Source organism: Eptatretus burgeri, chromosome 12 (genome assembly GCF_056783735.1).
Source record: "Eptatretus burgeri isolate ZD-2024b chromosome 12, Ebu_testis_v1, whole genome shotgun sequence".
Taxonomy (NCBI): Eukaryota; Metazoa; Chordata; class Myxini; order Myxiniformes; family Myxinidae; genus Eptatretus; species Eptatretus burgeri.
The window spans coordinates 52779560-52795182 of NC_140972.1; the positions used below are offsets into that span (position 1 = coordinate 52779560).

The window sequence follows — 15623 nt, forward strand, 5'->3', positions numbered from 1 at the left end:
CAACACCAATATTATTAGGTAATGCTCGAAGAGATGACCTAAATATACAAGGTCAGCTGCTATGCAATGACACCATTCACTAACTTTTACCATGCCCAGTAGAGAATATATAGCCTCCTGAAGGTAGGGCAGTTTTTGCAAAGTTTGAAGTCACGTGACGCGAAAACGAAAGTGAAATTCGAAAATCTGGCCCGACCAAATTTAGATATTGTCCCATAAATTCATCTGCCACAATCAATTTCAAGATTGCTTGAGAAATGTAGGAGGAGATAGATTTTGAAAATCGTCATTTTCGCATTTTTTTTTTGCCAAATTTGAAGTCACGTGACACGAAAACGAAAGAGAATATCGAGAATCCGGCCCGACCAAATTTAGATATTGTCCCATACATTCATATGCCACAATCAAATTCAAGATTGCTTGAGAAATGTAGGAGGAGATAGATGTTGAAAATCGGCATTTTCGCATTTTTTGCCAACTTTGAAGTCACGTGACACGAAAACGAAAGCGAATATCGAAAATCCGGCCCGACCAAATTTAGATATTGTCCCATAGATTCATATGCTGCAATCAAATTCAAGATCGCTTGAGAAATGGCAGAGGAGATAGAATTTTTATATCGTCATTTTCGCAACTTCAAAGGCCTCCTGACCTTGACCTTGACCTTTGGTGACCTTGAAAGTCATACCATCATGTATGTCTCATCGACCTCTATCAGGATCACTAATGACCAGATCTCCCGCTTCAACTTCATTGTGAACAGACGGACGGACGGACGGACGGACGGATATTACCCTTTCTCTCACCAATATTATTAGGTCATTGGAATGACCTAAAAAGGAACGATTTGTATCGTACCATTGCATTCAACATACGGTTGCTGTAAAATTTTATGACATCTCAAAGGGCTAACATAATTTCATAAAATTTAAAAATAAATCAAGTCTTTTTTTTTTCACCTATTATAGATTCAAATATTGACTGTTGTAGAAATTCATACACTGTCTAAAGCTAGCAGAAAAAACACAAAATGAATCAAATTTGTCCGCATGCATCTTGTACATTCATAAATCCTCTTTTGTGTGCAGCGCACAAGATTGCGGGATCGCATCGTTGGCTGAGGGCATAGCTGTGCCGCTGATACAATACTGGTTAGGGCAGGAATTTGTAATGCGTTTGTGGTGCCGGAAAAGCTCATCGACTCTTCGCGAAGGACACCATAGGATCTTTAACATCCACCAACAAATACCAGCAGTTGGGCCACCCAGTTTAACAGCCATCATTCACAAATGTATACACGTCAATTAAAAGTTTTATGTTTACAAATTAAATTGCAGCTTTAAAACTTACTTATGCACTGAATTCTCCCTGAAAATTATAAATACCTAAATGCATACACATGAGGAGTGTCGTTATCCTCAACTTCACTCGAAGACGGGTAAATACCCTGACTCGGATCACCATCGTCGGCATGTGCACTTACTTGATGTCTCAGGCACATTGTCGATAATCAGGTATTGTGGGTGAGTAAGGATTATCAAAACCTCGTTCTTCCTCCTCCGATTCCTGGTCTTTTTCACCAACTTCAGTTGATTTGGCACAGTTTTGAAAGAAACAATCGATAGAAGGCCGTTTTCAGACGCTTCTTAGGTGGCAATTGTATGACTCCAAATAACCTGAACAGCTCTCATTTGAGGCTGTGCACATGGCCACGTGTTTGTACGAAATAAAGCGCGACGTACTACATTACTGTAGTAGAGTCTAAACAAGTAAAAATGACAATTTCCATACAATGTTACTTTGCTGGGGAGGGGGTGGAGTTCGAGGGTGGGGGGTTGGGGCATTTTGCCATGAAAACGACTTCTGGCATTCTCTGAACAGGGTGATTTCACATCTAGATACCACACGCGTAGAATATTTCAACCTCAACCAAAATGGATTCCAATGAAATAATATTTCTTCGATTTGGTTGATTATGAGTTGAGGCCACAGAAGTAACCGCATTGCATGTAGCCACACAAACCTTAACATTAAAAAACAAAAAATTGTCATCATATTACGAGTTTGAGGCGATGCCATCATGCATATGATGAATACGAAATGGCATCAGGCACAGAAACTAGACAAGTCACCATGGAGATTCAAGAATGGTAAAACTGTTGGCGCGGGAGTGAAACTCCTCGTGACTGCCATTAACAAACATTGGGAAGTTAACACAATGCTGCAAACTGGAATCATTTCATTATAGCGGTATCCAATTGAACAACATTATCTGCACACAATTAAAATAACGATTGTGGTTTCACTTGCTTCCAACAAATTTGAAGCCCGTCCACCACCCGTCCTTATCAACTTTCTCTCATCCAAAAGAATGGTGTACGGCTCGCTAGCCAAGGGCTAGAATAACATGACAATAACCAAAATATGCTGCAAAAACAGTGGTGCAAGAGTTAAAGCATCCACTCTGAGTCTGGGACGTCGGCAGTTCGAGTCCAACCAATGACTTGTACGCAGCCCAATCATACCAAAGACTAAAAATGGTACACGCTGTGGCTTCTCTCCTTGATGCTCAGCATTTTAAAAAGGATAGCGTATGGACAAACAACCGCAAGTTGGCAACCATTGCACAGGCTTGAAGAGACTAATGACCTCGTCCTGTGTAGAAGTTCCTTGGAAGGGAACTCACATCATTAATTATTATGATTATTAGTATGTGAAAATATTTCTTCACTTGAAAAGGAACAACATTTACAATGAAATATTCTGCATTTGTAATAACAAAAATCGACCGTGAAAATGATAGTTGTACAAAAGCAAAAAAAGCTAAAATTAACGGAACCTACCAGATCGGTCACATTTTCCATAAACTCCCTGACACGTTCTTCCAGATTGAGGTTCCTCTCTGTCAATGTCTCGACCATCTCCTCCGCTCCCAGTGCCATGTCCACCTGAAAAGCATGCAGCACAGTTAGGTCAGACGTCGCAGCATGACCGCGAACAGAACGATGCGATGAACGCAAATCTATTTCTTTGTTTTTGCTCAAGCAACCTGTTCCTTTAGCTCATCCACAATGTTTTCGGCTTGCAGTAATTCTGCTTGGAGTTTCTCCTTCTGGACTCGAGCCATCTCCAGTTCAGCGTTCCTCTTTTCCATCTGTTTCTGGGTTTTCATCAGCTCTTGCTTCTCCGTGGCTGACAAGTCTCGCATCCTGCCGGTAAGGGCTGAAGTTACAGCACACCACACGAGATTGCAGCCAAAAGTAATCGCTTGGTGGTTAGGTCTTTGGCAGTCATGTTATCGTTTGCTTTTTTGTTCTGTAATAATGACAATCTTGGTCAAAATGGTGAGTTCTCAGCTTTACACCTTGGTTGCTGAGATGAAGTATTATTACGGTTCCTGGAGAGAGGCATGAAGTGTTTTGTCTTGGTGTCCCGTTTTTTTTGAAGCAAAAGCCCCAAATTTTTCATTGGGCTTGGCCAAGATTCAAAAACGAGACCTCTCGCACCCAAAGTGAGAATCATTACCCCTGGACTACCATGCCATACCGTTCAGCGTACTGCATTATTATAAATTTTTGTTTGAATCTAAATGTTCACCTTTTTGTCACCCACATTTGTATTCTGTGGCAGATCTATTACAATGATGTTTACCATTCAATTATGACATCTAGGAAAGGAAAAACAAAACAAAAAAAAGATAAGTTCTTTTTCACCTATGGATGCTGTTTCATTGGAGTATAATACATTAGTTTTCATTACGGAGGCAGAATTGCAAGTGCTACAAATTGGCTAATATTACGAGTTGGCTATCCTGGGAACCATCAGCGATCTCCGATCACAGTCCTCTAGTTATAATAAAGCTTTCTGAAAATTTCTTTCTTTCAGACTGAAATTACTGATCAGATCAGACTGAAACTGATCAGACGCTATTGGGTGGTCGCTCGACTACCGTTATTCTCAGGTTTTCCGTCTGTCTGTATGTATGTATGTAATGGACAGCTCTGGAGGTCAGAGGAGTCAATCCTCTGATAAATGGGGCCAAAAACAATATATTTCACGATATTTCAAAACATTGTGGATGAGTTATGACAACACTTGGTGGGTGAAATTGTTAGGTGACAAGAGCAAGCCAATTTGATTTTAGCTCAGGTTCAAATCCAGATCTGGCCTACCGGTGGGATACAAAATGTAAACCGTTCAGTCTGGTGGAGGTATGTGCTCTCACGAGTGCTGTTCTACTTTTTGATTATTTCTATATATACTCCAGTGCTCTAGAGGTCAGAGGTCAGAGCTTTCTGATCAGACTGAAAATCCCAACATAATTTCCAATTCAATGGGTTGTCTTCTCACTGTAAGCTTCATAATGCATGCATGCCATTGCAAATCCAAAAACGATCACAAAAAAAAAGAGGATTGCTGATGATTGTGAAAAATAAGATTCACACCTGACCAAAGCCTCCTTAAGACGGGAATTTTGTTCCTCCAATTGCTTCAGCTGGTAACTCGACGCAGCTCCCTCTGACCCTAAGGAAAGAAGCAATAGATTAGGTTTAACCTTAAAAAGTTAAATGCGTCCATAAAATACTGACAATTCCCTGGGGTAAAGAAGATATGCATCGCACCCAGGTCTGTGGGCTAAATCCATGATGGCCAATCTTACCAAATCAACTCCAATTTGCACAGCCATCACACGGAAGTGATGCAACGTGGGTCCTCTTTTAAGAGAACAAAAACAATCTTTTAAGAGAAACCAAAATGAATCAATTCTTCTGAACACAGACGAGACTGGATGAGGCACCCGGCAGATAAGGTTGAACCAGGACACGGCAGGGCAGGGCAAACCAAAAAAGTGAGATATATACAACGAATGCATAGTCGGAAAGATTGACTGGCTAGTTTGAGGTCTTGGCTCCAAAGGCCCAGTAAGAGGCCGTAAGATAAATTTGTTGCTCGAATGATGCCCAGCAGCAATGATTGTGCACACAAGTAGTGGCAAATGAAGCAGGCTTCCACATTGTCAAACGACGCAAATCCATAAAGCTTGCACATGTACCATGGGTCACCGATAGGACACGTTCACTCTGTGGCACGCTACCCTCTTGTCTTCCCAGACTGTCACTCCTCTCTTGATGCTAATTTTGTTTTCTCCCTCTATCATCACCTCTGCCTCGAAGACCAAATCGTTTTCAATCACACCACTTCCAGTGACCCAAAGGTGAAGAAGTAAAAGATGAGGGCAAGTCAATAAAGAAATTTTTAAATGGAAAGAAAGATCATTTTGTCCACTGGTGGGTCTGCTGGTATATTCACAGAAGACAAACACCACTTAATCCTGGTACATAAAACATCACACAGATCTAGTTCTTACCATCGGTTCATTACGACGCCAAACTACTCAACATTATCTTGATGTTCCCACTGGTGTGCAGCATCAGGCTTGAAGCAGGACTCTCTACCCTTACCATCTTGAGTTGGATGTTGTGCTTCTTCCACATACATTCGCAGCACTGTACACGTAAAATCTACATACGAACCGAAGTGAAATATAGTCCAAATCCAATACATGCCACCCTCCCCATGTATGAATGCAACAATATTCAACATAAAAAAAAAAACACAACAAATATGTGTTGTTGGTTTTTAAAGAGAAATCGAGTCATGCGAGACAATTATCATTGTATAAGACAGCATTAAATTACATGAACACTGTGCATGAAAAATGCTTCCAACTATAATACCAAGCACCAAACTTTGCGGTCTTCACGACAGTTAATGTTTCCTTGGATTTTGCGCAAAGGCACAGATTTTCCTCGCTCCCGAACAAATCAACCAAAATTCCCATTGTGTATCAAAGTAAAATGTCCTCACATGAATGCAACACCAACCTCGCTCGGAATAAATCCACGAACTTGCACCAATGCAATTTGGCATTCTCTGACCTTTTTCTTCTATTTCATGCTTGATAATCTCCAGGTCCATGGTGAGCTCCTCCACCTTCTCTTTGAGTGAGTCCACCTCCTGCTGCAGTGACTCTGCTCTCTCTTCAGCCATTTCTTTGTCCAAAGTAGCCATCTCGATTGCATCGGAGACGTCTGCCATCTCTTCCATGTACCCCTCTTTGGATTCGGCAGCCTCTTTGGCTTCCTGAAACGGGATCCTTCGGTGTGATGCTTCAAAAGATTGACCACTTTGTAAAAAGAGCAATTTTTTGTTTGAACTAAAATGATATATGGAAGTTTTACCCGTTTGGCTTCCTTGAGCTGTTTCTGAAGATCAGACTGCTGTTCCTGCATTTTGGTCTTCCATTCCTGCAGCTGCTCCATTTGGATTTTGTATTTCTCTAGCTCCTTAAGCTTTGCCTTGTCTTCAGTGCGTTTCATCTTCAGGGTCTCGAGCTTTTCTTCCAGGTCTTTCACTTGCAGTCTAAGGTTTTCCTCCTCCTGCAGGGTCGTGTCAAAGAAAACAAACGCGAGTTTTTGGCCGTGTTTTAATAAATGGGGCAAATCATTTGAAGCCGGCTATAAGAGGCTATTCGTGCAGGTAGAACGTTCCAACGGAGTTGGGGTTTCACCCACGAGCAAGTTCAACAGCCCGACTATCGCCGTGTGATCAACCGATCAATCGACCGAGACATCTAGGGTACAATTCCTAATTGAATTTTTTATTTTTATTTTAAAACACTGGAAGTTAGAATGCAGGAAACTATGCCAATGAAGGTTCAAAAACCACTTGAAGATGACAAGGATTCACGCCAGCCTGCAGAGTCAACTCGTTTATTTTGCGAATGTGTTAAATCGCTCACGAACAACCACTTACGATTCACATGGAAGAATCGCTGCAGCGTATTGCCAGCTAAGACACTCAGTAGGTTCATATAGAGTTTAAAAAAAAAGTCGAAAGGGAAAAATAATCAGAAAGTAAAACAGCACTCGTTGGAGCGCATACCTCCACCAGACTGAACGGTTTACATTTTGTATCCCACCGATAAGCCAGATCTGGATTTGAACCCGAGGCAAAATCAAATCGGCTTCCTCTTCTCACCTAACAATTTCACCCACCAAGTGTTGTCATAACTCATCCACAATGTTTTGAAATATCATAAAATATATTGTTTCTGGCCACATTTATCAATGACGAAGAATCGTTGAAAAGACATTCCAAGATCCGGATCGTCATCAAAATCAAGGCAATTTGTCAATGTCACACACCCAACCTGTCCACCAAGATTTGTCCGAATCCGTCCATAACTTTGAGGTATCATGCTATACGTTGTTTTGGTCTTATCTCTCAATGGTGAAGAATCACTGACAAAATTGTAGTATCTGGATCTTCACCAAAATTTAATCAATTCATCCTCATCACACACCCAACCTGTCCACAAAAATGTCCGAAAATGTCCACAACTTTTTGAGATATCCTACACAAACAGACAAGGGTGAAAACATAACCTCCGTTTACCTTCGGTGGCAGACGTAATTAAATCCGATTGTCCCATAGAGATTTTCGGAAAAAATGTAATGGATATAAATTTAGATGGATCAAGAACGGTGTTTCAAGCCAATTAGTACTTTTGTGTCGTTTCATTAGCACTCTTCGGTTTCACCGGAGGGGATTATAGGCTTGCCCTCCGTCTGTCCCACCTGTGGTCTTTCAGATTTTGTTCCCATACCCTTTAACATATTCAACTGAAACTTGGTACATGGCTTTATAATAAATAACAGAACAACTTTCAGCTTCAGGGTGTTTCGTCAATTTTTCAGTTTATGCCGTTTTTGGACTTACAAAATATCACAATGGAAGGGGACACACATTGCAAAGCAATTTTCACTAGCCTTGTTGACACTTGACCAGTGACAGAAATTTGGTGAGAGTTTACAAGGCCTCCATTGGATGCACATACAACATTCATGTCTGCTCCCAGCTGTTCCTGATGCATATGGCACATGTTTTCAGAGGAAGGTTCACATGAACTTTGTTGTCATTTGTTTGTTTTTGCTTCACCCGAACGAACAAGGTTCAGTCTGCATTCTGACAGAAACCAATTCAATTGTGGGATTGTTTAAAAAAATTAAATTAATGCAACCGAAATAAGCCAAGTTTTAAATAAAGGATACGGATTAATAGAACAACAAGCCGGTAGGCGACATGGGTGGTCGCTACATAATTGCATACTAGTCATACAGTTTTTGACGGATCGGGCTGAAATTTTTTGAAAAAGAGGTTGATTGTAGTGCGCATAAAAGCCTGGAAGCCGATTTTTGAAAAAAAAAAAATATATAAATATTTTTCGGATTTTTTCAAAAATTTCAAAGTCCCATTGCTCGGCAACGGTGGTGTCCATAGCAACGGCGCTCAAAAGCATACAACTAGATCCTGGTATGAACCTACCAGTCAAGTTTCATCAAAATCGGTTGACTCTGACCTCCAGAGCCGTCCATTTCATACATACAGACAGACGGAAAACCTGAGAATAACGGTAGTCTCGCGACCACCCAATAAGCATCCTAACATTTCAAGTTAACAACTCTGCAAGTTCTCGTGATTATACAGCGAACAATGCAAACACAACAAACCTTGCTTGGGGGGGTTGTGGAGAGTGCAAAGGAGACGGGGTGCGGTGTTGTAGTGGAGACACCGGATGTGGGCATGGCCGAGGGGGTTTGAGCTGGAGTACCAGGTTCACTGCTGCTTATCTCTGCACCCGAGGCCGAGGCAGAAGTCGAGGTTGCACCAGATGCAGCCCCAACAGAGCTTGGGGTCTGCAATGCTGAAGGAGTGCTCAAGCGGCTCGGCTGAAAATTTCCACGGGGCATAGCATTTAATGTTGCTTTAATATTGCAGCAAAGTGTTGTTTTTTATTATTTATTTACAAGCAAAGTCGTAATGTTAAATATTTTGCCATGGACTTTGCTACGTTTCCATGTGCAAGCCATGGCACAACAAGCAGCATTCAAGAACAACGAGCGCGAAGTCGATGGCATGCCATCGCAAATCCCCATGCTTTGATCCCATCAAAAGCAAAGTTGAAAGATGGCAAAAGGTTCCACCAGAAATGCCCCAATATCAAATTTTGAGTGAAAAACTTATTTCCATTTTGACAACTGTGACTCTAAGTTCCCACACAGAGGTCCGGGAGTCAAATCCAAGAAATCGTTACATATTTCATGTGTTCCCCCCGCCCCCCAATGTTGATTGCATATAAAAAGTTTCAAAATGTGCATGTAATTGCATTTTTCTGTTCTGTATTTGATATTTTAACCCTACCTCACAGAGAGGGGCCAGAAATGACTGCTCTTGCACATTCGTGCCATGAGGTGATCATAACTACCAAGATTGGTGAATTTCTGCCCAATCCTTTGGGAGACATTGTGACGGACAGTGAGATGGAGCCGATTCTAACATTCCCTGCAATTTGTTTTTCTTCAAAAAGCGTGCAGATAATGATTAAGCCCTTCTTATGAAGCACCCATGACTGGATGTTCTGTACAAAATGAAAGTTCTGGTGGACAAAAGCATAAAAAACTAGAAGGGCACTCGGTGGAGCGCATACCTCCGCCACGTAATGCCTGATCCACGAGGACATATCGGGCCCAATACATTTTTGAAACATTATGCTATACAGTATTATATCGTTTTTGACCCTATCTCTCAATGGTGACGAATCACTTAGAAAATTAAATAATTCTCGTATCCAGATCTGGATTTGGATCATCATCAAAATCGAATCAATTCGTCATGGTCACACACCCAACCTGTTCACCACGTTTCATCCGAATCCATCCACACATTTTTGAGATATTACGTGATATATTAGTTTAGCCTTATCTCTCAATGGTGAAGAATCATGTGAAAAATTATCGGATCCGGATCCGGATCTTCACCAAAATTGAATCATTTCATCCTTGTCACACAACCAGCATTGTCCACCAAGTTTCATCTGAATCTATCTACAGCTTTTTGAGATATCCTGCACATATATAATCAACTACCTTCACGCTGGATGTAATAAAAGTTCACTTTAAGACCGAAGGTCAGCTGCACCTGGGTCCGATAAGCTTTGCAAGTTGCATGCTTTAAGTGCAGCGAAAATGACAGCCAACTCCGCAAATGGATGAGAAGCAGCAACTCTCGAGCATTTAGTAATGGATTGCAGGTGGAAACATGGCATGCGCATGGCCAAACCATACAAAATGCACAGAAACAGAATAAATTAAATATAACAAGTGTACGAGTTAAAATCAGCTTCAAGAATCTTGAAGAAAACAAATATTGCATTGATAACCCCCCCCCCCCCCAAAATGAGTGTTATTTTATATCTTCTCTTATGGCACTCTTCCACGAGCCAAGACTTGATATCCAAGATATACTATATATATAGTTACATCCCAACACCCCCCCTCCCCTAATTGCCCGATAAAACATGTGCGGTCATTGGCAAACAACAATCTTCAAGAAGCATGACCAAGGGACTCAGCAGCAGAGGAAAAAAGTAAAACAAAAAATAAAGATAGAGAAAATAAATAAACAAACAAACAAACAAATAAAGCTCATTCAATTCAGATACATGACATACCTAACAGAACATGCATCAACACCATGTTCAAAATGTATAATAAAATAAATCATTTACATCAATTTTTGTTAACATATTAGGGAAATAAAATTTATACTTTGTAATTTTTTTTTTGTATTGAATTCTCTGGTGAATGGAGAAACGAGAAAGGTCATGCACGGAAATATATATATATATATATATATATATATATATATATATATATATATATATATATATATATATATATATATATATATATATATATATATATATATATATATATATATATATATATATGATGTATACACCGAACTAAACAAAATAAATAAATTTGCAAACAATCCTTGTGGGATGAAAGTCCACTCTGACACCTCAAAGTGCCCTCATATATAATTGACAACGGCCATATTGATCAGAGGGCAATATTTCAGAGCAAATCAAATATTTATGGCAAAAGAAAAACCTCTGGGACACCGAGGGAGGAATTTACTGCAACTACTATAACTACTACTACAAATACTACAACTACTACAATGTTAACAGTCCCAGTTTTACCAACCTTTTGGTGTAGTTGGACAAGGAAAGTTTTTGGCCCACTGGCCAGGACTGACGTTTGACTGAATGTGATTTGGGGTAGGAATTTGTAATATGTTCTTGGTGATGGTGATTGCTCACCTACTCTGTTGAATGACACCACGAGAAGTTTAACATCTACCAATTAATTCCGGCAGACGGGTCGCCCAGTTTAACGTCCATCCGAGGGACGGCGGTACACATCAATGCCACGCCCTGCAGGCAAAACACCAGGGTGGCAGTTTATAGCTGTGTCGACATTCTTACCCAAGCTGAACAGGTCAAAGGTAAGTACACACACCTCAAAGCTATCCTGCCAGCTGTACATAAGGAGGCTGAATGCCGAGAGGAAACAGTGCCATTTATTAGTGCAATTGCAGAGTTTCTGGCAGGCGTAGACGTTCCATAAAAGCCCATGATTGCAATGCAATTCAAAAACAATAAAAAGAGTAATCAGAGATTGCAGACCCTCGCCAGGACTTCTTTTGAGTGGTGTATTTTTAAAGGTTTTATGGTAAATCCAATATGGCTGCCAAACCATGTGACCTATGACATCATATGTGTGAATCTTTTGTTCCTCATGGACAGGCGGTCATACATGTAAAGTTTCATCTCTATCTGTTCAGTCATTTCAGAGAAAAATATTTTTAAGGTTTTTTTTAAAAAAAAATAAAAAAAACAATATGTCTGCCGAATCACATGACCGATAGTCATCTTTTTGTTTTTCTGTGGATCATTTTATCCCAAGATGACCCTCAAAAATTTTCATATCGATTGGATGTATAGCGTTCGACATATGCAATTAAGACGTCATGAAAAAAAACAAGAAGCGAATACTTCGATATCACGCGGCTGGGGGCAGTAAAAGTCTAGGTTAAGAATGATGAAACAATTTTGCAGTTATAAAATTTAAATGTAGACACGGTGAATTAGCATGCATGATGGGAAAAGCTGTGACGTTGGACAAATTTCTATTTATAGCCCTCAGATCAAAGGGACGTATACGGCCATAAGTGTGACACAAGACACAGGACAGAATAACCAATTATATAACAGCGCGATGTCGCCACGTTGTAAAAAAAAAAAAAACCACACTCATTCCTCATGAGGTTCAAATATTCCCTTGGTGCAGTTTCAGAGATATAGAGGTCCAAAGTTTTTCCATTTTTCCAATATGGCTGCCACACCACATGACCTCTGACATCACAATTATCATTACAACCTTCCACATGAGTAGAGAAACACGAAAGTTCTGTGCGGACAAACAAACAGACAAACAAACAAACGGACCAAAATGCAAAACCCTCTCCTTTGACGAGGGTAATGATGAAACGATTGATGTTGGGTGCTCAACATCTTAAAACAGTTTATTCTCCCAAGATAGCAATCGTTAAATAATGATTGCCAGTAAATGAAACATAAATGAGTATTTGGAATATGTAGGTCACTCAAAAACAAAAAGTAGAAAGCCTCAGCAAACTCTCAGACGTGTGTGTAAAAAATGCAGACGCGCGCGCGCACACACGCACGCACGCACACACGCACACACGCACGCACGCACGCACGCACGCACACACGCACACACGCACACACACACACACACACACACGAATCAACCCCCCGAACTTGACGAGGCAGCAAGGCACAGATAATGTCCCATCACAGCACTTGCTGCACGACCTGTTAGCAAGTGTCGTCTGCCACATGAACACATTGTCTCTACCCTGATGAACACCAGGTCGGAGGTTTGCAGTCAGGAATAATAAATTAAATGAAAGAAGCACACTGACCCGAGATGTGACTTGGCATAATTTATGTGCATGATGTCAGTGTTATGTCACATCTAGGGTCAGTGTGCTCCTAATATATGTGTGTGAAAAATATACATGTATGTATTTTAAAATACACAAGTCCAGGCTCATGGAGAACCTAAACAACAGAAGGCAAACAGGACTACAGACTGATGGAGTGTAAATGAGGAACGGCATACAAAAACACAATTATCAACAGGTGTCGATAGCTCTCACCTTGGATCTTCGGGAGGCCTTGTCGGCAGTGAGAAAGATTGCAGGCATTTGAAGTAAGACAAGAGATACAAAGTATCGAGCGAACAGTACAAATTCTCACTTTAGCAACCATGGTGCAAATGTTACGCTGAACCGATGAGCATTCAGCAACAAAACCCTGACCTGGCCCATAAAATCATACGTTTGCGAGTGCAACGTGTTCATTAAATACTCCAGAGTAAAAACAAAAGCAGAAAACGTTATAAGCAATTGAGAATGTAATGGACAAGGTGCAGCATGAGCACTGCCTTTCCAGCTTGGTGCGACTTATAAAAATCAACAAAAAAAAAATTGTAAACCTCAAAATGCCCGAGAAAAATGTTTTCATTTTTGAATATTCAGCGTTCAATTTAAATCACATACGTTGTTGGTTGCAGGCTTAGAATTTCCTCTGATTTATGCAATCAATTAGCAAAGAGAAAATAATAAAATTCAATTAAAAACAGGAAAATTAAATGACCATGCACTCACTGGGGAAGCACATTTAACAACATAAACCCGTACCTTTAGCCCTGTTGCCGATCGCTTCATCGTAACCCAGGGATTGCCGAGCGATGGGTAACAGCGAATGCTCTGTGCTTTGTCCTACGACGGCGTGCAAAGCCTATCCTATTAACAAAGCCCTTTTTGTCGCCGTCCCCTGGAATTACAAAGAGCTGGCGATGAAAGACAATGAGCGTGGGTAGAGAAAACAGATGTACGGTTCGGTGAGCCGGATGGCCTGGGCAAATCGACGCTCTTCGGGCTCGAAGCCGCGGCTGCGTCATGACGCCAGCAGCAGCGTACCCTGGCAAGCCAACAGCCATGCATCGTGGGGGATTACGAGCGACTACAGCACCAATACGTTATGACATCACCAGCAGAATGCAAATCTGCCTGCTTGATGCGAGCAGCTCCGGTTTCAAATATCTGGCGAGATACCACCAGGGATGGCAGCAGATGATGTGATAGGTGCCATTTATGCATTTCGAGGATAAATTTGAATCTTCAGTTTCAGACGTTTTACCTACTGTGAAGCAATCCATTGATTGGACGTCATTCTTCGCTTTGCCCGAGAAACTTCACGCCCGACTGTAGCACAAGCAACGGACAACGTGCACACACCCGTTTAGGAAAGAAACATCGTTGTTCACAATGGGTTACAAAATGGGAGGCACCGGCGGAAGTCCTTTGTGACTCTTTGCACCAATGGCAGCATAAGTGGTCACGGGAAGGTAAACGTCCGAACGAGTGCACTGCAGGATGGGTGTGATGGTGTGCGTTACAATCCAATCCAAAGCAAGTCATCAAAAAGGATCATCATGCGGGGGAGACCACAAATGTATGAAAATGAATGAAGAACAACAGTGTGTTCGTCACCAGTGCTGCAGCAGGAAACCTTTGGACAAAGCACTTTCACCAATTGAAGTTTCAATCAACGATTAAAAACACATCGTTTTACCTTTAAAATTGACAAGATCAAAGTTGATGCTTGATTGAGAAAAACAAAACAAAAAAACAAACAGCTAAAACGGTACAAATCCAGTGACAGAGGCTCTGGAAGACATTAGGCCCAGCGTTAGCAGATGGCCAATTCAAGTGCATGCAAAAGTGCTGCGACAGGTGCATGTAAACCCAGGGGAGGAATGAGACAACTGTTGGGAATGTTGCATGCACATGCACACACCCACAATATTAATATCCACCTTTGGTTTTGCCGCCCTCTTCAGGTCAAAAAACAAAACAAAAACCAACGAAAGCAAAGGATTTTTTTCAGTCATCACAGCAACCATCGGTAAGCAGCAAATTTAAAGTACGCACGAGTAAAAAATAAATAAATAAATAAATAAAAGCATGTCAGGCTACATTAATGCAAGGGATTGCAATTGCTCAAATAGATCATGCACGTTGGCAAAGAGGATAGTAGAGATTTCAAAATGCAAGCAATGGCAGAAATAGATACTTTGGTATCATCAGAGGTCTTTACAGGATGTGGGCAGAGGTGGTAGCACACTTACCTTTGAGCTATGCAGTCTGGGTTTGATTCTTAACCTGACTACACACTGTCATCCTGCTTTGCATGAAATATCGCACCCTCCGCCAGAAGGGAAGTTAAGCTGGGTGTTCTCTCTGCTGGCATTAGTACATGGACATAAATGATCCAGTAACTTTCAACAAGAAGTAGGCGAATTCCTGGTCAAATTCCCAATTTGACAAGGAATTCACCTTCATCACAAACTGGTCAGACACTTGGAATATGTCTTTTAACCCTGAGAAATCCGTCTCTGTCTCTGTCTCTCTGAAAGGACCATACCTGCAAAAACTCATCTACTTTCTCAACAACCCTCTCGAAGAAGTTCAGTCCTTCAAACTCTTGGGTCTCACTATCAGCCATGATCTCTCTTGGGCGAATCACATTTCAAGGTGGCCTCCAAAGACGCAACAAAGCC

At 41.1% G+C, this 15623-nt stretch overlaps 1 protein-coding gene across 9 annotated transcripts in view; it reads right to left on the bottom strand.

Moving 5' to 3' along the window:
- The window catches only part of DCTN1 (dynactin subunit 1), a 74502-nt gene that overhangs the window by 35756 nt on the left and 23123 nt on the right, over window positions 1-15623 (bottom strand). For 4 of the 9 annotated variants that reach the window (XM_085850576.1, XM_085850575.1, XM_085850572.1 and 1 more), the window contains 8 exons: window positions 14880-14897; window positions 13156-13173; window positions 8574-8792; window positions 6243-6440; window positions 5940-6144; window positions 4446-4524; window positions 3050-3209; window positions 2844-2948 (listed from right to left, as the gene is read on the bottom strand). In XM_085850576.1, coding sequence (XP_085706702.1) covers window positions 2844-2948; window positions 3050-3209; window positions 4446-4524; window positions 5940-6144; window positions 6243-6440; window positions 8574-8792; window positions 13156-13173; window positions 14880-14897 — 1002 coding nt within the window. Of the gene's footprint in view, window positions 1-2843; window positions 2949-3049; window positions 3210-4445; window positions 4525-5939; window positions 6145-6242; window positions 6441-8573; window positions 8793-13155; window positions 13174-13698; window positions 13926-14879; window positions 14898-15623 lie in introns of those variants that run through there. The other 5 variants (XM_085850574.1, XM_085850577.1, XM_085850579.1 and 2 more) reach the window with 4 other exon arrangements.